Source organism: Triturus cristatus, chromosome 12 (genome assembly GCF_964204655.1).
Source record: "Triturus cristatus chromosome 12, aTriCri1.1, whole genome shotgun sequence".
Taxonomy (NCBI): domain Eukaryota; kingdom Metazoa; phylum Chordata; class Amphibia; order Caudata; family Salamandridae; genus Triturus; species Triturus cristatus.
In genome coordinates, this window is record NC_140595.1 from 71,134,407 (window position 1) to 71,157,012 (window position 22,606).

Genomic DNA, 22,606 nt, shown 5'->3' on the forward strand with positions numbered 1-22,606 from the left:
AACGCACTGGACTGCTTGAGACAGCACCAACAGTCAAAAAGACAAGAAATAAACAGGCAAGAGTTTATTTACGTGTTAACCAAAGTAAAAGAGAGGAAGGAAATAAGGTGGCGTTCAGCACTTAACTTAGGAGCACATTCATTTTTGAAAAAATCTTGGAAAACGTGTAATAACGCATAATGCAGTTTCTTCATAATTCAAAAGATATATTTCATGGACATGCAGACATGTTTCACATTAGTACATCAGATTTTATCCGTGCATTCAGTAGTATATTTTTTAAAACTGATCATTTAAGAAAATGAATGTACAAACATTCACGCCTTCTCCTACTCGTACAATGCCAATAGCGAACTAAGAGGCAAGTCGTTTGTTACATGGAACCCTGTGGGAGGCCTGGGTTGTTATTACACATGGACAACATCACAGTTTATTAAACACAAGAGAAGGTTTTGTACAGTGGAGATCTTTTTGAAAAACTCTTTATCAAACATCGCCCAGCATACAGCTAATACAGTAACTGAATTGCAGCAATCTTTTAGCATACATTTTGATCAGAGCAGAGAATATATCAAGATAAGGACCTGCTTATGCATGTGGAATGGAGCCTTTATGGCTATTGACATTTTCAGTCCACGGCAGGTAATTTAAAATGCGGTGCTCCCCCTTCCCAGCACCCCCCCACTTAGTACCCTCAGAAAGCGGTGCCTGTTGCCCCACACCTTTTCCCACTTCTTGGGCCGGCCCCTGCTTTGAACAACTGCATGCTCCGCCCGGTGTCACCAGTACAAATCAGATTCCCAGTCTTCGACTCGTGGGGGAAATCACTGTACCCCAGGCCCGGGGAATACAGTGCTTAGCCACCCCATCTGCAACCATCAGCCAAATCTTCTGGTATTTTGGCCAGGATGCCATCCCTGTTATAGTCAAAAGGAGCCATTTTGCGTCTAGGGGAACCCCTAGAGCTGGCACTCAAGTCATTCTCTGTACTACTTCTCCCCAATAGAGTTGTATTATTGGGCACCCCAAAGGATTTTAAATAATGTGTCTTCCTGCCCTCACCCCCACAGGCAGAGAGTAGAGTCTCCCAATCCTATCTTCTGAAGTAGCACTCTAGGGCAGTATGATCTATATAGGATTCTCAGTTGCACCAATCTAAAATGGGTACAAATCGCTGTCTCTCGCGGTCTTTGCAGGGCCTTTGTCCAATCATCATCGTCGTCAAAGGCTCCAGGGCTCTCTTCCTAGGCTTTCCTCAATGCCACCATTGGGTTAGGGGAGTTCTTAACCAGCTTTTTGTAAACAGTAGAAATGGCCCTATCCGTTTTCGGTTCTGGGAGTAGGCGATCCCCAAGTGGCGCCACCTCTGGCAATTGCTCCCCCGACACTATATGTCTTCTAAGGACGTGCCCAAGCTGTAGGTCTCAATATCGCTCGTTCTCTGCCATTTCATATTCTTGATGTAAGACCTCAAACTTTACTAGTACTTGCTCTCTCCAGATATCACCTAGGCGCTCTATGCCAATCAGGGCCCATTTCGAAAAGCCCATAAGTTCGACCTCTGCGAAACCATAATAGAGTTTGAATAGCGAGCTTAACCCCTCCCCAATCCTAAGTCGTTAGTGGCTTCTCTCCATGCTCACCACCGTTTGGGTATGTATTGGTAAGTTTTGCTACCATTACCGTCGATACAGAACAACCCGCATGGCCCCAGCGGTCCATAGTCTCTTTATCCACCCAGTGCAATGGTCCATCGTGATCAGCAAACACCCAGTCGTTGACTTCCACCAATTGTCCAGCTAAGATTTATTTAAATATGTCCGGGACTGCCAGTCCCCCCATCATATACCCCATTTGGAGCTTACAGTGTACATCTTGAACTCATGTATTTCAATGTGCTCTTATATGTTAGAACGAAGAAAAAGGAGGCAAAATGAAATTTGACAATTGCCTAGGATCACACAGGAAGGCTGGGATTGATACTAGTTTTTCTGGTTTTACATTGTACAATTCCGCTTCTTTCAGATTCCTTAATGAAGTTACTTCTTTTTTTTACACTGGACTTTCTCAAGGTGATTATAGCAGCAAAGAAGCCTTACCCCAAGGTGCAGTACAGGGATAGCGATTCAGAGACCACATAACAGTATTGTCAAATCTATGACTTATTAGAGAATAGTGGCTTCCTTTAGAGGACAGTATGGAGTGCAACCCTCAAAAGCACTCCATGACTCACTGACCACACCATGATTTGCTTTACCTACAAGCACATAAACTCCTTCCCCCACACAAAGCCCCACTTTCACCGTGCTGGCATTAATGCGGCCCTCTGGCACATAACAAACCATACTTTCTGGCCCTTTGGAAAATGTTTGCGAGTACCCATGATTTAGATGCTACTTTTTTCAGAGTTGACTGTGCCAGACCAACACCTTCTTGGATTCTCTCAATAGCTGACAAGCAATGGAAGAAACCTCAACTGTCTCCTGCCTTACAAAGTTTTAGAATCTGGGCCACGAAGAATATTTCCAAGGAAAGGCAGGCAGGTAGTGTCAACAGCACCAAATAATCTTGCACCGCAGCAACCTACGAGCTAACAAATCCTCAAAGGTTGGATTGGCTAGCACTGAATTCATAACATGAAAACCACATGAATCCTTGCACAATGGGAGAGTTACTTTGCACTAAATACTCCACAAACAGTCAACGGACTATTTCCAAGGGATTGCAAAGCAGCTGCACAGCCTCCTGCTTTATGCAAATTACATCAAAATGCAAATCACCATTTTGGAAGATCTGGATGCCAAGGTACCCTTTTACCAGAAAATCTTGCATGGAACAGATATTTTTCTCCTGCAGGGAAGTGCACGATTTTATTAAGCTCTGGGATCTCATTGACACATTAGCATGAAGGGGAGATTTTTAGGTGGTTACATGTCTTAGAGGGAATATTGAGCACGCTCCTTGAAAGGGCACACTCCCTTTGCCCCGTGTAATTCATTTTAAAACGAGAGTCTGAACGGTTACTCTGTAACGCTAAACCATCACAACGCGGGCTGTGTGTTGATCACTAAATTAAGTATCCATCCATGCTGCTGTAATGCCATCTTCATATGCTATTTGGTGCCACAGACTCTAAACCTTTTAGACAATGAGAAAATCCGAACAACCAAGGCTTCCATGCTAACGTTGTCTACAAGATTTCATAAAGTGAACTATTTCTGAAAACTGAAAAGGAGTTTGATACAATACCTTTTCTTGCGTGGAGGACCCAGACGGGCCTGCAGCCACCTCCACCATTATGCTTTCACCACTCTGGGAAACAATAAAAGGAGCAGTTGAGTCAAAATCAACACATGACCTTAAAGTCCATCAATCGATCTACAAACAGGATGACAGCAGTCAGGTACAGAGGGTCAGGGGGACACACTTTTACATACAATTTTACCTGCGGACATCTACATCTTTAATAGCACAACATTTCACTTGCAATAACTGTTTCTAGCTTCACATAAGATACCACTAAATTACAGTACCACTGGAGAGGGCCTCACAACGAACAAGGATTTAAGATTAGGATTAAAATAAATTAGTATCAACGTTCTGCAAAAATATAACAACTGTGTATTTGTATAGAAGCATTGTTTACTTAAGCAGAATATTCCCAGGTTAGGACCCCTTAAGTAGTCTGGTGAGGCTCTCAACAGAAACATATTTCATATGTTGCCACAAACAACTGAACAGTCACTCCAAAACCCATATTACAGTAGCAGACAACCTTCATGTATTCAGTATGTAATTGAAATCCCAAAACAAAAAAGTCTATATTATCCAAACGTGTGCCAGTTGTGAATGGCAGCAAAAGTCAATACACCTAATGGACTCTTGTTAGCAAAGGCCATTGATAAATACATTCTGGTAAACAAATGGTTGCCCCACAGTACAAATGCATGTCCCACAGTACAATTGGAAGTAGAAGTGTGAAGCAACAATGAAATGGACTTCAGTTTCCAAGGTCCCCTCCCTTATGTTGACTTCTGAGTAAGTTCTACTTCAAATCAGATGCCTTCCACTGTCAAAACATATATTATGATATACATATTATTTTTAAAGTAAAACTAAGTGAGAACATGTTACGATATAGTGCAGAGAGTAAGAAGGAGTAACGTTTATTACAGTGCGAAGAACCTACCTTTGTAATAAATGGAGTGATGAACACAAAAAACACATCATAGATAAAAAGTACTACTAGAAGTAAAGTGCAGGCCTGGGAGAAACAACAAATAAAAGAAATTAGTGGTTACTTCAAAGAACGTGGGGACTAGACAAAGAACAACGTTCATCTCAAAATTCATGCTTCGCCTTTACTGTCAGTAATGAATCGCTTAACCACAGTTGCAATCATTTAACAGTTGTATTTGCTTACTAAACACAATGTAGCATTAAAAGGTGGTTTAATAATACATTTGTTCTTTAAAAAAAAAATAGCTACTTAAAAGGTCTGCCATTTTAAAATGCTGTAAAAAGTGAAACCATGATCCAGATCAATGATAACCCATTTTATTTACACATTTGACAAAGTTAAATGTTAGTTAAGTCCTTCATCCGGATTTAATCCGGAAACTGCCATCATTAACAATGATTTCTGCAGAGAGCAAATTCATCCCCCTGCTACCTAAAAATAACTTTATCTTTATAAGTAATCAATGACAACTATTTTAAGTGAATAGTTACATCTCTTTTAAAGCCAGGCTGACTCTTCCCAAAACTCAATGTAGTTCTCTACATTGACTCACCAACCCAGAGCTCAACACTACACACAAAACATAATGATACGTAACCTAATTATCTGTGAACTGATGAATTAGTACCACAAATTTTTTCGAACAAGAGACTTTATTTTTCTGGATTTCTCATCTGCAAAGGTGAATGTTTTTGAATGAACAGAGTATGTAATCTCTGGCCACTTCCTAGATCTTGGATCACTTGCAACTCCACCTGCCCAAGAATTAAGGTGCACAGATGCATCAACAATGGGAGAACAGGTCTGTGGGACCAGGGGCAGAAAAGATTAGGATTAAAGTGGTCAATACACTCCAAAGAGGTTATCTTTGCTTTAGGAACACGTTGCCATTCCCAGCTATCCTGCCATACTCAGGTGACCCATAAACTGGAGTACGGCACGGAAGAGATCTGGATTTGCAAAGTCTTGCTACAAACGTAAGGTGACCTTAATCTGTGCAGCTTAATACTTTTCCTTTTGTTCTAGATATTCTATGGGGATACATTAACACATCAAAACCCATGCCAGGAAATCACACATATTTATGTAAATCATATTGAATCTGATCAAAAGCGTTTGGTTTGTGCCTCCATTCTTGGTGGCTATATGATGATATAGCCACCAAGAATTCATACTTCTAAAAGATAGTTCTAATACTCGAGTGAATGCTTTCCTCAATCTCGACAATCGTGGGGGCAACCCAACCGAGGCTCATACAAAATCCTACAATATTTACGTTTATGGCAATTTTTCTAACCCAAATGCGTGCCCATTCATTATTTTGGTAATCCACTGGCCGATTATCTTACCTTGAAAGTAGGCAGGCGTATTGTTTTCAACATATAGAGGCAAAAGGCGATTCCCAAAATGTCTTGAAGGATCCAGGCCCACCTAAGAAAAACAGAAACATAACTGATGGTGTTGTGCCTGTTGTATGGATCACACAATCTGTAGAAGGGCCGGGATTAAAGACTGCCCATTAAGTAGTCAGAAGAAGACAGATTCTCTAGGCTGGGAAGGGTACCTTCTTCAGGTTTTCAGTATAACAAATCAATACATAAATGACCCCTCACTTGAATACATTTTATTCAGTTTCATAACATTAACAATAATTGTGGAATTCCTAAAACCAGTCTGGAAAAGGCCTTTAGTGATATACATCTAGAACTTATATTGTAGACAGGATCACACGTTCTATTCCAACATCACTGATCGAAGCATTCCACAGTTTGTAACATTGATACTCCAGTAACCACAGTGGCACAAATATCTGAACAAACACTTCAAATATTAGGCAAATCAGTACAAGCTGTAAATAGTTAAGATTAGGTTGTCTCAACGTGGAAAGGGTGACTTCCAAAGCCTATTTGCTGGTGTGAAATGCATTCTGTCCTACCATGATCAAGTCATTCTTTTCTGAAGTGCAGATCTCCAGCTGTACGGAGCTCTGCACATGGAACATGCCACAGCACCGCACACAAAATAATTACGTACTTGTTAGCATATTAGACCTTTAATGGACACATTCACTTTTTTTAATAGTTCATGTGTTTAATCTAGGCATCATCAAAATTTATTTTTACATTAGTCCAATATAAGCAATGACCGGTATGCATACTTCTCTCATTTACGTACACCCATGTGCCTCAACCAGGTTGTTCCACACCTAGCCAATCGGTGTAATTTTGCCTGAACTCCTCAGACAAATTTCATTTTAATTCATTCTTGCCTCAGTGGCAAGAACCTTAGATATGTTATGATTGGGTGATGCTGGGTATTTAATGTAAATCTATGAAAGATTCAAGTGCTAGTGAACTACACTTACACGTAAGAAATTCTCCTCTAGCAGGAATATTCCATTGGCTGATATGCTTTTATGAACAGATAAGAAACCTGCGTTATGAGGGATTACCAAAAAGCGAGTTCATTGCTCTTTGACATAGTCTGATGCGGCCCATCATATGGCAGGCTACTGTCCATACGAAGATGGATTTTCCTTTGTTGACCATACCAAATGCGCCCTCTGACAGGAAGGGCGGATCTGGACATATGGCTGTTTGAACACGCTAAAGATAGGTCAATAAATGTCTGCTCTACGATACGGTCAGAGACAGAAATGCTGGCAGAAATTATTTGCATAATTTCAAACTGTGAACACAAGAGAAAGAGTGCCAACATTTTCTAGTTACACAGGTAGTCCTTCCAAAATCACTCATTTATAGATTGTACACATGGTCCCATACTAATGCAGACAAATATACTGCATTTATTTCTAGAAATGCATGGAGTGCAAGTTCTTTAGTGCATTAATGAAAAGAATCTTCAGGGCTTTAATGAAATGAGTGAGGAAAGGAATTTGCGAGAAGGCACATGACAAGCCTGCACAACGATTTGCAAGACCACAGAGTAGGTCCAATCTGTTACTACGCTTAAGATCGCCGATGAGGTGGCCTGGTAATTCATTCTTGGGTCTGGGATTAATTTTTGCTAACAGGAGTATATTATGTTTGAATGCTCATATGCATAATTTGTGACCGTATTTTTCCTAGTCTGTGGCTGTAAAACATGTCGGTCACATTCTTGGTCGCAGTTTAAATGGGTCCATCCTTAACTCTTTTTCAGGACAACAGGAAAGGATTAGGTATTTTCTTTTCTTTTGGCTAAAACAGAGTGGCCAAGAGACTGAAAATAAAACCACTAAAGAAAATCGGATGATTAAATGATTGTATATTAAACTGCCATTTCAATTTCTTGCGTGTGCTTAAGGTTGTGATACAATTTATGATTTTTTTTTGATTGAACTGGGGAAGTTGGGTGAATCTTTCCCCCTTTGAGAGCACCGCGGGTTGTTACTTGATCTAATTAGAAACTGTGTACGGTCTAGTGAGCGCTAAGGTCCTCTCAGTCACCCATCTTAGAGCTTCTTTCTTAAAGAGACCACAGACCTTTTTTCCCCCTCAGCTGTGGTCCTCATGCAGTCAGGAAGGTACCTGACAATTTAAGTGGATCCGCTGAGAGTTGTGAGGAGGCAAGAGTTTATGTTGTGTGATCTGTACAGTTCAATCATGTTGAGTAGCAGACTGTCTTTTCCATACAGGCTGGGGGTGATTCCATTGTTTGTGAAACTCTTGCTGCAACAGACTCATGTAAATTCTGCGTGAAAAGATCAGTGATGCACTGGAACATTAGGCTCAGTAAGACGTAGAACTGCCAGAAAGCACAGCTGTGTGCATACGGAAGACTCTTGTGAGCCTTCAGTACTAAATGGCATAGGTCTATGGTGCGAAAGTTTTAATTTACTATGTCCAAAACTATTTGGCATATTGAGTAGCGAGATATGTGATGCAAACTCATACTGCATGCACCAATAATTCCACAAATTAAAAGGTTCTGCTGAGTTGCAATTCTGCAGGAAAAAAACAGTAATTTCAAGATTAAGTTACTCACTGCCTCAGAGGTTTGCAGCACCAGCCTGGTAAATCATGGTGATTCACATGCTTCAGGGACTTGCAGCAAACCTATTTTGAAGTTAAAATGTTATTAAAAAGAAATTTTGTTTTACTTTCTTTGGGCGAGGTCCAACTTAGCCAAGGAGCACTATATGAGGGGCTTATGTTTTTTTTTTTAGACAGAAAAAAAGCTCAAATGATCAACTGCTTGCCTCACTGGATTCCTTTATGAAATAGTCACTTCAGTTTGTTGCAACAGGAGCGTCACAAACAATTTTGACAACCACAGGCTGTAGAGAAGATAGCATGCCTTCAAGAACCTTGAAAGGTGACAGAACATAGAAGACCGCTCTTCAAACCCTCAGCCAGACCCACAATAAAGTGGTCAGGTGCCGCTCTGAAATGATTGTGCTAAGGCATCTCCATGCCTACTTCCTTTGAGCTACACAAACTGTGGTCCACGGACCCCCAGGGGTCCATGACACATTCCCAGGTGATCCACAGGCAGCAGTTTTAAAAGCACTGCAAAGGTCTTTTTATAATCAACAGTTTTCAGGCAACAATGAAAGTGTCAAGATACCGCTGTAATTAATGTATCTGCTGGAGGGGGATGGGAGTTTTGTCCAGTGGCAGCTCTGATTCATCTAAAGTAGTGCAGAGGGTTGATATGCCTGCTTCAAAGACGTGTAGCTTGCATTAAAAAAAACAACCTATTTTATGTGCATAGCTCAGTGGGTGACAGCTTTTGTCGCAGAGAGTCTTTTGTTACTGTGCCATTCATAGCTAAGTGAGCTATGAACTGCCAACAAAGAGCTGCATGCAAACTGCATGGTACCAGTTAGTAAGTTCTGTATTTTCCCAGTCTTTCATTATCCTGATGCTGCTAAAAAGGTTTGTTTTGGTAGAAATCAATTCTTATCATTAAAGTCAACGCTAACCACTGTGTTATGTTCTGAATCCGGAGTTTGTGCTTCTCCAGACCAAGCACTCTTAAAACAATGCCCACCAGTATGGAAGGCATGTGAATCCGGTAGGAAGCTTGCTCTGTATATACTACACCAAAGTGAGGTATAGTGAGCACAGAGTCCAGTGGGACCCCCAAAGGTAGGTGAAGTTAAGAATTAAGCATTTGTTGTACACATTCGGTCAGCAAATGAATTCACACACTCAAAGACGGAACTTCAGACCACTTGTTTTTGTATGAAAATATTATTTTAGACATTTTATTTTCTAGAACCAAGTAAGCCTGGCCCAGGTAAGCAATACTACTTTTCAATAGTAATGCAGTTTGTAAACAGTTTGTATTGGAATTGTGTATGCACTTTGTTTTGACTTACAGTATGGTTTCGGAGAAATGCAATACTTTGTAAATACAGTACATAGGCTTGAATGGGATTTTCAGTAAAATTACAGGTAAGTTACTTTTGAGATTACTTTTCTTACTCAGAGTACTATACCTGAAGACTACTCTGGGACATTTCCTGCAAGCAGGTAAGTAAAATCGTTTTTGTTAGATAGTGCAATTTTAAAGAATTTAAGGTTTTCAAACTTTACACTTAGAAACTTTTCAGAGAAAACAGTCAATGTTATCCTACGGAGGAAAATAGTGTTATCGGTTTTGAGGTAAGTATTTGGTAGTGGGAGTTTAGGTTCTGGACGTAGACTCAGGGGTCCCCCAGGGTCAAGGATGCACTCTAGTTACACCTTCAGTGGCACTTGGGCGGCCGGGTGCAGGGTTCTGTTTCGACTTCGGGCGCCCTGTTGTTTTCAATGGGGAATCTCTGGTTTGCAAAGACACTGTAGGCTTGGGGACGAAAATCTTCTGGGTGCAACCACCACTTCAAAAGGTGTGTTGGGAAGTTAGGGGTTGGTTAGGCATCGTCGGTTTGCGCACACAAGGCCGTGGGGCGTCGGGTGCAGGGGTGCCTTTTGGGGTCGGATCTTCTTACCAGCTCCTGGTCGCGGTTAGGAGGCCTTCTGGATTTAGACTGCAGGCGTCGGCTGGATACTTGAGGCAGGTCAGTGGTCGCCTGATCTCATTCAGGATCGCCGGAGTGACCTCCTCTTGGTGTTTGCCCACTCGAGCTCGGGCAGTGGGAGCAGAGTGGGGCGGATTTATGGTGTCCGGCCAGAGGTTGCAGATGAACAAATGTGGTGTTCACAGGAGACAAAGTCTTTGTAGTTGAAGGCAGGCAGGTCCTCTGGGGTTTTTGAGGTTGCTGGCTGCAAGACACACCGGGATTTCGCAGGAGCAGGTTCGAGGTGGAGACAGGCCGGTTGGGCTGGGGGCCAAGTCAGTGGGCGTCTTCCTTTTGTTAGCTGCTGCACGGCTGTTCGATCCTTCTTCTTGTAGTTCCTTGTCTGAGGAAGCAAGGTTCAGGGGTGTCCCTAAATACTAGATTTAGGGGCGTCACAAGTAGGTAAAAGGCAGGGACCAATGGGTCCCTTCCCTGGGGTGGGTACATCCCCCTATTATGCCACCCTCCAGTGGGAGGGGGGCATGAGCCTGTCCCTGGTTGGCTGAGTACCCCCCATCTTCAAGATGACGTGGACTGAGAGTTGTGCTTCACCTCGCCTCCCCCACCTGAGGGGTGGAGTTGGCAGAGATGGGCACACCTCTCTTCCTCACTTGTTTTTCCCGCCGGTTCTCCCGCCCAAAGTGGGGGTCAGAACCAGTGGGGACCAGTTGCTGAAAGCAGCAAGTGGCCTGGGGAAGCTCACAAAGGCGACAAGCCTTTGAAGCTTCCCCTTCGGGAAACCTGCCCATCCTGGGGGAGGAGGTTTGGCACCTTGTCCCAGGATATGCATGGTTTCAGGCCCCAGAGAGCAGCAGGCTCTCGACCCAAGTGTCCAGAAACATGTCTGGTGGTGGCAGCTGAAAGCAGCCACTCAGCCTGGACACTAGTGATAGGTTTGTTGTCAGGGGGCACCCCTCTGTGTGCATTTTTCATTAAATCCCACACTGGCATCAGTGTGGGTTTAACGTGCTGAGAAGTTTGATACCAAACTTCTCAGTTTTCAGTGTAGCCATTATGGTGCTGTGGAGTTCGTAAAGACAAACTCCCAGCGCCATATACTCTTAATGGCAGCACTGCACTTACAATGTCTAAGAATGTACTTAGAGACTGTAGGGGTACAGGGCTCATGCACCTGTACCCTCACCACTGGTGTAGTGTACCCAGCTAGAGGGGTGACTGATCTATGCCAGGGCAGTGGGTTGTAGGCATGGCACACATATGTGCCATGTCGACTCTTCACTTTGTTCTGCACCAAAACATGCAGCCTGCAAAGGCAGTGTGTGATTGTAAGGGTACAGGACATCTAAGGGTGGCACAATGAGTGCTGCAGCCCGTAGAGGCCTTCTATGGTCACAGTGCCCTGGGTACCTATGGTACCAGTTACCAAGGGCTGACTTGCGGCCAGAGATGTCAATTTGGTTTAGGTTACAATGTAGTTTTAGGAAAAGAACATAGGCCCTGGGTACCCGATTAGCAGGAGCCCAAGGCACACTTAGTCAAGTATATCAGCAATTCAGCAAAAAGTGGGGGCAACCATGCAGAAAGATGAAACTTTCTCACAAATCCTGCATCTTGGAGTCCCCTTTACCTGTTGTAACATTTTCAATACACTGATTTATACACGTATGATTCAGTCTCTGTATGTGTGTGAGGTAAAGTGCTCTGAAACCCTACATTGGTATGAGAGGTGCTATAAAACAAATGAAATACCGGTGACAGAGGGGCTATGGGGAGATGAGAGACACTGTTGGAGGGTGATAAGGGAATCATTGAAGAACCCCTACAGAGATTGTCATATCCTGGTGCATAGTAATGTTATCAGTTACTAAGCTTTAAAAGCTTATAGAATTCAATATATGATGACAAATGTGTTGTAGTATGCACTATTTTTCCCTAAAATTTCTTGGGGGAAGGGACCTCCAAAGCCTTCTTTGCAGTGGTCAGTCTCAATCGCTGCACTTGGGGTGCACTGTACGAGGACTGGTCTGACAATTTTTGCCAAAGCAGCTTCGGGTTTCCAGTCCAGCCCTGGCAGGAGCAGGAGCCTCGAACTGTGAAATAAAACCAAACATTGAAAAGTTAGTTGCCAAAATGGAACACCAACCTTCCCATTTTTTAGATTTTCAATGTAAAATACTGAAAACGTTAGTAAATTGAGTATTTGTTTGATGTGCACAGGTGTGTGTTTAATTTTTTTTAAATTACTATTTTAATGTTTGAAATTTAAATGGTACAAATTGCTTGTGGGTCCTCAGCTTCCAGTAGTAACTCAACGGGGGTCCTCAGGAAGCAAAAGTTTGGGAACCACTGGTCTAACGTATGTGGGCACCCTGCAAGTCAAGATAAATTGATGATGTATAGATGCTGTTGCTGATCAGTGCTGGAAATGTAAAAATAAAGAAAATAAGTATGCAGAACCTCACCTGACCGTGAGAAAAATGTTAAAGCATGCAAAGCAATAAAAGATTCAATGCTGGTGAGTTTAAGGTTTGCTTCCAAGAACTTAGTAAAAAATAGAAGAGGGAAAAAAGTTTTTTAAACACATTTGAAATCTGGTTCACTTACAATTCGGGCATACAGGATATATATATATATATATATATATATATATATATATATATATATATATATATATATATATATATATATATATATATATATATATATATATATATATATATATATATATATATATATATATATATATATATATATATATATATATATATATATATATATATATATATATATATATATATATATATATATATATATATATATATATATATATATATATATATATATCCATCCTAACTTGTACCTTTCACTTTTTTCGTTTTGGGGTGCAGAAAGGACATCAAATTTATTCTGAAAAGCTCAGTATGAATTACAGTTTAATGAATAGCGCTGCATATATACAAGAAAATCCACTATTTTAACCCCAGACGTTAGCCTCACCTTTTTCTGGAAGTACAACTAGGTTTCAAATGTATCCGCTTTTCAGCAGGCAATTAATCTCAATTTCCATTTTTTTTTAAACTCTGAATTCCCAGCACCCCACTACCCCTTCTCCCACCTTGCCAACTTTCCATTTAAAAGATAAACACCTCCAGCCCTCAAAACGTTTCACACAGAGGAAGGTATGGGAGTTTTATGGTGCATATTCCACATTTTATTGCCTATATTTGCATTTTTATCTTTTTAAAAAAAAAAAAATCGTGTAATTAATATCTTTAACTCTATTACAAGTCCAGTAAAATATTTAATTAAAAATGTGTTTATAAAACTCTCAAGCTGTCCTCTGACCTCAGAAAAACGAATCATATTTTTATTAGCATTTTAGTACAGTCATTTTGTTTCCCCGTGTTTAAATGTAAGTCTGTGAGTAGCAGCAGGAACAAATAAAAAAAATAAAAAAACAGAATCGAATTATCTACTCATGACAACTAACACCTTGAGATGAGGAGTGGGGGGTTCCCATCACTTACTGGTCCTCATTTCGAAAGACACCCCACACCACGCTGACGGAGATACAGAACACAGCCAGCAGCAGCATCCGAACCTGCGGACGCTTGTGGAAATAGGGCAAGTTGTTGTCTGGGACTCTAGAATGGCAAGCAAAGAAACAGATAAAATATTAGCAAAGAGCATGAATGGCACTTTTCACAAAATCAGGCACAGCATTATAAATAGAAATTATACTTTTCATGCAGAATTCTCAAGTACAAGTTATTACATTTCAATAGCCTATATGTTAATATGCATTCATGTATGGAGCACATTATCCATTAACTTTGGTATACAATTTTTTCATAGAGGTCTAATTTTATATAATAGAACTATATACGTGAAATATTCCTAATGAAACTGCTGCACACAACAATATCTAAGTAATCAATATTTGCTTTTATGACAGATGGATTTGGTGGATATAGCTGAAAATAAATCTTGTTGTCCCGTTAGGACAAAATAAATCGACAAGCAGGTCAATGGCCCAATCACTTAAAGAGATGCATACCTGCATTTTCCAAAAGGCAATCTGCGCACAAATGGCCAAAGGCAACTGTACAATCCGATTGAGGCAGCCAGGCAGAATATAGCAATAATGACATATACTGCAAAAAAACAGACAAAAAGGAATAATGACTAGAAATAAATCTCACATCACTTCAATGGCAGGCAGAAAGAACTGATTTAACTGGCTAACTTACAGCATAAGGAGTTATAAACCAAATCACTTGGTGCATTGGAAAAAGCAGACTTTCAGCCAAGAACTTTTTTTATTTTAAGTTTTATATTTCCAAGATTGTTGGCATTACAAAGTGAATGACGACAACGCGATGTTCTAATAAACATATTCTTTCATCACAGTGGCCTCGAGGAGGACAGTAAAGATTCCCAAGATTACTATTGCACAACTTAATAGCATCCACTTTACAGACCTCACAACAAAATGGAATCCTTCATGGCGAAGGGCTGAGATTCATCGCAGCATCGTCTTACTAATGGCGTGGAAAGCAAATCTATTTTTCCTGCTAAATGAATCAATTAAAAGGGCAATATATGAACAGCTAGGAATCAATTTCGAAATTAATGTTCTCTAGCAAACACCTTTCTTTTTACTACAGTACTAATGTAACAAGCATTTACAATGCAATCGGTCTCGCAATTGCGAGATTCTGAGCTATTGGCATTGTAAATGGCAATACCTTTTATAATATTAACAGACATTGTCATTTACAATACCAATAGGTCAAACTTTGGCAAAAGCAAGGCCTATTGTATTGCAGAGTGCGGTGTCCATGAAGCAGGCGCTACGCTCACCAATAAAGTAACTTTAAAAAAGAAACAGAGCGCAGTGTCCCCGAAGAGGCAGCACGCTCACCATTAAAGTACAGAGCGCAGTGTCCCTAAAGCGGGTGCCGCGCTCAGCATGCAGGTTTATAAAAAATCTCCGGATCCAGACCGACGCCTGGGGTAAATTCTAAGGTATCAAATCTACAACTAACAGTCTATCAGATCACCCTCTTCAAGGGCTGCTCCTACATTTGTTTACGAAAAAGTTCAGTCATGAAAAAGAGAGAAGGTGCAATAGAACATGTTTGTTTGAGTTTTTTTAAAGCTACAATCCAAGTTGACAAATGAAGAATGGTACCTAATTGATCATAGAAGAAGTAGAGAAGGACCAGCATGGAGCAGCACATCACTACGAACACACAGATCATGATGGGTGTAACATCGACTGTCTCGTCATCCTGCTTTTCTGCACCGTCGTCTCTCTTGTGCTTCATGTATCGTCTGGAAAAGAAGAGGCCCTTTGTGAATCCATCAAGTAGCTGAGCCTTATCTGAGTTAGTAATTAACTAATTAGTGATTAAAATGTGTTTAAAGTTTAAAATTATTATTATAGTTGAATTACATTTTCTTGAGAGTAACCAAACCACAACGAAACACTGACTGGACTATTTATTATGCTTGCTTAAGATACACAGCTTCCAAAGACAGAACATTTAGCTAGTAGATCCCATTGAAAAGTAAACATCTATTCTTGCCCCAAAAAATGCTTTAATGACACCGCATTATCTTTTTGTAGGTTGTTGGATTTGACCACAGAAATCAAATCTTTAGCAACTGGAATAGATTTGACATGTAGTGCCCTTAGTCTGATTTCAATACATATAAAGAACATGAAAGAGTACGATAAAGGGGCACAAACTGCCTGATGGTGGATGAAAGAGACATGGAATATAATTAAGGCCATGCAGCCTTGGTGTTCAGCATCCCCCTATTCGACACTATCATCTGCGGGCTTCTGATGTGCAAGTTTGAAACAGTCTTAACTCAGAACGGTCTAGCTGGCCTTTTTTGCCCCATTTGCAAACAACTATTTCAGTAGTCACGAGCTCAAAACCTAGGTCAGAAGTTATGCTTGTAGTCTCTATTTTCTATTGAATAATCAACACATTTAGGATTTCTGCGATTCTGTGATGCAAGCTGAAAAAGGATAATGAGCTGTCTTTGCCAACTCGGGCAAGCCAGACAATGAACAACCCTGGACATCCCAAGAGCCCAAGATTAAGAAGTCAAATTCTACAGAGCTTTTATTGTACCTAAACCAGGATTGATCTAAGACTTACAAATACATGGATCAGTAGTAGAATGTACGTACTAGAAGATAGGGAGATTATAAAAAACAAAAGCAGTAGCATGGGAGAAATAGGACACTGTATATCTGTGTTAGAGAGGAACTTTAAAAAATAAAGGATGTGTACAAATTAAGGCAAAGAAGTGCATAAGCCTATATACAAAATTTCCCCAGATATTTTTTAATGAGGAATCTTCGGTGGGAAATCTCACAAGAGAAAATAAACTGGCCATACACTTGTCGCACACAAACTAAGAACAATCTCATCTCAAGCAAATTTTTTATTATATGGAGTAATAACAAAGTAAGACAATTTGGTAAGCATAAAAAACGAAGGCCAGAAGAGGAGGGTTGAGAGGAGCTACATCTTTATGGTGCTGTTTTTTTTTTATAGCCCATAATACGCAAACCCAGTCACAGTGGTGTTTTTTCCCATGAAAACATGTGGAGTCAAGAAGACCGAGTACTGTCCTGGACTGTTCCAGGGATTCAAAGATTACTCAATTTAACCGAGGCACTTCATTGTATGTTTGGCCTGTGTCAATGAAATTCCAGCTCTAAAACAACACAATCATGGGAGAGCATCCAGATGCATACTTATCTCCAAGGCATCAGACCTGGGACGTAAGGTGTTCGAACTATCGAGTAAAAAAGAAAATATTTTCATTCTAAAACTATATGGTTGATGTTGAGGCACTAAAAGACCAATTTTGATATTACTGAACACGTATTTGAATCACGGAGATGTTTGTCACCAAAAGATACATATAATAATGCTAAAAAGTTAGGTATTAAATCTCAACATTAAACCTCTGGCACAGCTGAAAATGGTTATGGGTGGAGGATGAGCAAGGTAGCCAAGGATATTAAAGCGAACCCCAGTTTAAAATTTAAAGCGTAGAGCAGTTTTTTTTTAAAAAAAGGTCCACTATACTTGCACGGCAAGGTGCTATTGCATTCTATTATTAATTTATGAATGTGGTTGCCACGGCAACTGATTTTGCTTTACTTACTTTTTCACGTCTCTGCTTCCTGCCCAATAGCCACCGATCGCTACGGTGCCCACTGCCATCACAAAGATGATAACCATATTGTAGTCCAGGACAGGCTCATTGGAGGCATACATTGCCACCTTCACTGACTTGCCGAATGTCTGTCAGGAAAAAAGGAACGGTACAGGGTTACCTCAATACTTGGAGGAACCCAAACAAAAAAATAGCCAGTCTAGCACATCTTTATAGAAAGTCATTTAGTCCCACGGAAGAGTCATCAGTACAGTGCCATGAGATAAAACCAGGTGGTGAGAAACTATTAAAGTTAATTTATTTTTCTTGCTTTAGATTTATGCACTAGGTATTACCTCACGTTCTTCAACAAAATGATTTTTTCTTGGCCAACCACAGGTTCGGTTTCCCACTTATCACAACAGGCTACAAAGCAACAGGCAAAGAAAGCAAAAGAGGAAGGTGCACCAGTCAAAAGAAGTCCAGATCCAAGTAGGTATCTTTAGTATTCCCTTTTTATTTTCTTTAAAAGACTCAGCCAACGCGTTTCGTTCCACACAAGAACTTCTTCAAGGCAAATTCAATTCTTTATGGCAAACGGAAGCGAAATGCAATGTGACTCAATCCCACATGCATAAAAGATTTCCAAAATCAATGATCCACAGTATTAGTATTGGTCGTCTTAAGGTAAAATCACCTCAAACATCCAGAGCTGTTAGTTTATATTTAGAATTGGCTCCATAGTAAGAGCGCGGTCAAAAAGGGTTCCAGTAATCTTGGAAGTCCCATAGCCCCAACAATCCAGGGGGAAAATAGTAACAAGCGAACAAAGTCCAATTCTAAAGATACCTATTTGGATCTGGACTTCTTTTGACTGGTGCACCTTCCTCTTTTGCTTTCTTCTTCTTCATCTGATCTCCAGTGGAGTTGTCCTACGGCGCACTCCGGAAGATTTGTGCACAGGAATTGAATATTAACCTTGAGACTTTGGGATTTTAAGTGCTAAACTAGTAGTCAGTCGTAGTTTCTTTTTGCACAAGGCAACAGGCAACCCTGAACAAAAGAAGCAGATCTTTCAGTCCAGGAATATGGTGGTTTTCTACTGCAACTAAAAATCCCCACACTAGGTCTCGTACAGGACGCTTTTGTGATGAGAGATGGATTAAAGTCAGTCACACCCCATGAGATAAGACACTCTGGAACGCAAAAAAGCATAATTGAATCAAATAATTAAGAAAAATGTATGACTTACCTGCAATGGTTGTGCTTCACTACATAGCAAAACTGTAACCAAACGTTTTGATTACTTTGCTGTTTCTATGCAAAATATGGAGTTCCACTCTAGATTTTGATAACATCAATTTCACAAACCATTGAAGAAAGATGCCATGGCACGTGCAGGGTGGGTCAGCGCACGGTGCACTTGTTCAACTAAGTTTTCCAAAAAGCTTCACTATACATAAATATGTTGGTTACTACTACTACTTATCTGGAATTGAGCAAAGGCCTCTTATTCACACTCCATGGTTGCAATCAATTAAAGGGCTTAAGGGTTCTACACTATCATGGCAAGGGAGTGCACTCTGTACTCACTCTGCAGCGAAGATGGAGGTATGTACCTTTTTGTAAAGAAAAGGTGTTCTATAGCTTTGATGTAGCTCTCACCTCTTACATATATTCACAACCTACATGTCACATATTTAATGTCTAGCAGGGCCAAGGCAGCCTTTTAGCAGAGGGTGACCACTGGTATACCATAGAAATGGGAAATAGAAAAATCTGTCTTTTGCATACCTATGAAGTTTCTGATATCTTTGGTATAAAAAGTTAGAATATTACCAATAATAATGAAACCCTCAACATTGCTTCTTTCATGATTTTTGTGGAAAACAAGTCTTGTAAGACAGTCCTGTTCAAGACACTTTCAAAGACTAGTCTTCTCTTCCTAACAATGGATTACAAAGTCGGTGAAAACTCACTGGCTTGTTTTCAGATTAGCGACCTTATGAACACAACCCATTTCAGAGAAAGCTTTGGCCTCAGTCTTGGTGCCACTGGATGGATATGTGTCATTACACTGCCTTCTATTACAACAAATCTATTTAATGGAAACTTGGGATTCGTTTTTTTTCTTAAATTCAGCATTAGTGTGTGAAGAGAGAAACTCCTGAAAATATATTTTCCTTAACAATAAGCTTTCCCATTTTCCTGAATTTGTTTTATTCATATAACTTTTCAATGACTCCACTCACAAGCCACCTCTTTGTAATCCACTGTACTCTGCTTTGTACACCATCTTAGCTTTATACAGTCTTTTACAATTATTTTCCAGGTGGGTCCATATTCGCCCTTTACACTTCATTAGTTTGGCACACCTGTCCATGTCCATCTCTCTCTCCGTCCTTCCCACTCATGACTTACCATGCTGCAGGTCACAATCTCTTAGCGACTTCACCTATCAAATGGTCTGCAATGGTTATCAACTTTTTTATTTCTATAAAAACATACGCCGCTGATTTTCGATGCAAATAAGGAATAGTGAGTCAACTCAGACCGTAAGGCATTTTTATATTTTTAGATTTGTAGCAGGATTCAAGCTCAACATTTACATTTCTTAATTACATTTCTATAAATGTGTTTTTTTATTTTGTTAAGATGGTACATTTCATTCCTGGAGACCTACTTTAAGCAGGTTGGTACATTCAAAAGAAAGAACACCTTTATCAACTGGACTGTCGTTGGGAAATAATGAGAAACAAATAGTAGCAGAACGTACTTCACCAATATCCAGCATGTCACTGTAGCTGAGCAAAGCCACTGGAATATCAATCTCCTCATACTGCGTATTATTGCCAGCAGGGGGGACCTATTAAATAAGAAAAAACACAATTAGAATGTCATTACTTGTATATACATTTTCATTGTGTAAAGGGAGCTGGTGAAAAAATGGGAGTTCAATGTTTAACAATATATGGGATAAAAAGCAGTGAGTATTCAATAAGTACTACAGGTAAGAAAAGGGTATTTTTCCAAAAAGAACATTTATTCACCTCTCACTTGTAGTGTATAGTAAACCAAATAATCCATTAGGTTACCAACTTTAGGGATACTTCGGGATACTGGCATTATTTTGTCACAACCAGTGTAATTAACAAACAGGTGCACGGCAGGGTGTGTGGAAATATTAGGACTATAAACACTACCACCTTCTACCACCCTAATATATTTTGTGTTACAAGCTGAAACCAAGCCTATGGATAGCCATATAATAGGAAAGCTGGGTCTACTAAGACTTAGCTAACACTTGTAGAAGCTGCTATATGGGAAAAAATCTCATGCCTACTACACTTTAGTAGAGCGCCTGTAGTTGCTCAGCATATCTCGGACAGCAACATGCATTGAGACCGCCAAGCAAGCCCTCTTAACATTGGTAGAGTGCGCCCAGAGACGCCTTCTTCCACCCAGTGGAGGGATCCAAGTTGCATTGGGCATACAATCAATATCGATATGAGCCGCTTTTGAAAACAAGGAGTCAACAAGCAACGGCAAAGCAAAGAGGTCTGGCCTTGGCTGCAGACCTTTCAAATTTGCCAACACTTATTTTGTGCAGGAGCAAGCCTGTAGCCTTCTTGGGGGAGATGGTGGTTCTTTGTCTAAGTAAAGTAAGCACTGTCTAAAAACCAACGTATATATACACCTTTTTATATAAAAGCACACACACCACACCAGTACTCTGAGACTAAAGAGGGCTTCTTATTGTGTAGACTCCCACGTTGTGCATGAGGAGTATGCTCTCACTCCCAGGCAGGTAAGTCAGCGGTTGACATGGGCTGACCCTGCGCCACATCCTACAAGCTGTGGTGGGTGGAAACAAGATCTTGATGATATTGCAACAGACTAATGGATTAAATGGCTCGACTGGAAGCACATGCAAGTAAGTATGCATTGAAAGTAGAACTGTATTAAAAACAAACTGTCTTGGTTAGCTCCAGAAATAAAATCCATAGCCAAGTCGTTCCTCAGGGAACGCTTCTATTCCAAACAAAATTGAGACATATTGTGCACCAAGATTTATTAGGTATTTGAAACAAAATCAATGCCATAATGAGTATCTCATTTGTCAGAATCCGAGGTCCGGTTTTGAGGATATTTTCCAAAAGTAGATTTTCACAAACCACTGTGGGAGCCGTCAGAGGTGAGTATCCCATTATGGTCAGCAGTTTTAAGGAATGCATATGTGATGCAGATGGAGGAAACTAGTGAGCTTATCGCGTGGGGTTCTTTAGTAAAACAAAATTGCGATATTTCATTGGCTGGAAGTAAATTAAGAAACCAATATGCATCGAGAGAGGTGAAGCTTTGTTTGCAATCTCTTCATGTGGACAATTCTGCTAGATTTGCAATGTCGTCAAGTAAAATGCAAACTATTTTGAAACAATTATCTAAACATTATATGCACGTCATTGTAGAACGTATCTGGATTTGCTCAAATAAATACAATATTTTACACAATTTTGATAAAATAAATATAGGACTGAGAAACTAAACTTACCAGGTTCTCTTTGCTGACAATAACGAGACCTCGTGCACCATTGGTCTGAGCGAGTCTCACTTTATGATAGAAGGTGCAATTGCCGCGCATGACCATGGGAATTCTATTGACGAATCCCCCATACGGTACATCAGAAGGCGAGCACAAGACCGAAGGCGTCTGATCCTGCAGCTGCAACAAAGACTGATGGAAAAGAGAAAGACATTCATTAACTCGGAGAAGATCACATGACAATATTAATACAACTTTCGTATTTTCATTCAGGAAGGGCAATTGGACAGATGCCATGAGGTTCCTGTGCAGTTAAGTTCACATGAGAGACTTCCCGCCCAAAAAGACACCGCACAGACTGAAATGCAGCAACCGAGCTATATGATGGAACGGGGCTACTGGATGAAGCCACTACCAATGTAGATGAATTTAAAAAAAGGAAGGCAGCAAAAATAAGATCAAGGATCACTGATGGCTCTACCCAAGGCTATATGAATGCTAAAATGGTTCAGGTTCCTATTTTAAAGCAAAAACCTATATAACTTCAAATAATTCATTTAAAGAATCAAATACCAAAATACCCTCAAACAGTTAAACATTTTTTTTTACATGAATGAAAAAATAAAAATATACATTATTACATAAGGTGCTCACAAGGTTACACAAA

General features: G+C 40.3%; 1 protein-coding gene across 2 annotated transcripts in view; it reads right to left on the minus strand.

The window, feature by feature from the left end:
* The window catches only part of SPPL2B (signal peptide peptidase like 2B), a 116,313-nt gene that overhangs the window by 41,906 nt on the left and 51,801 nt on the right, over window positions 1–22,606 (minus strand). For both annotated transcript variants that reach the window (XM_085639663.1, XM_085639664.1), the window contains exons 4-12: window positions 21,949–22,131; window positions 20,173–20,262; window positions 17,406–17,545; window positions 15,403–15,545; window positions 14,266–14,362; window positions 13,736–13,852; window positions 5,590–5,671; window positions 4,190–4,264; window positions 3,250–3,312 (exon numbers count right to left, since the gene is read on the minus strand). In XM_085639663.1, the coding sequence (XP_085495789.1) occupies window positions 3,250–3,312; window positions 4,190–4,264; window positions 5,590–5,671; window positions 13,736–13,852; window positions 14,266–14,362; window positions 15,403–15,545; window positions 17,406–17,545; window positions 20,173–20,262; window positions 21,949–22,131 (990 nt within the window). The remainder of the gene's footprint in view (window positions 1–3,249; window positions 3,313–4,189; window positions 4,265–5,589; window positions 5,672–13,735; window positions 13,853–14,265; window positions 14,363–15,402; window positions 15,546–17,405; window positions 17,546–20,172; window positions 20,263–21,948; window positions 22,132–22,606) is intronic.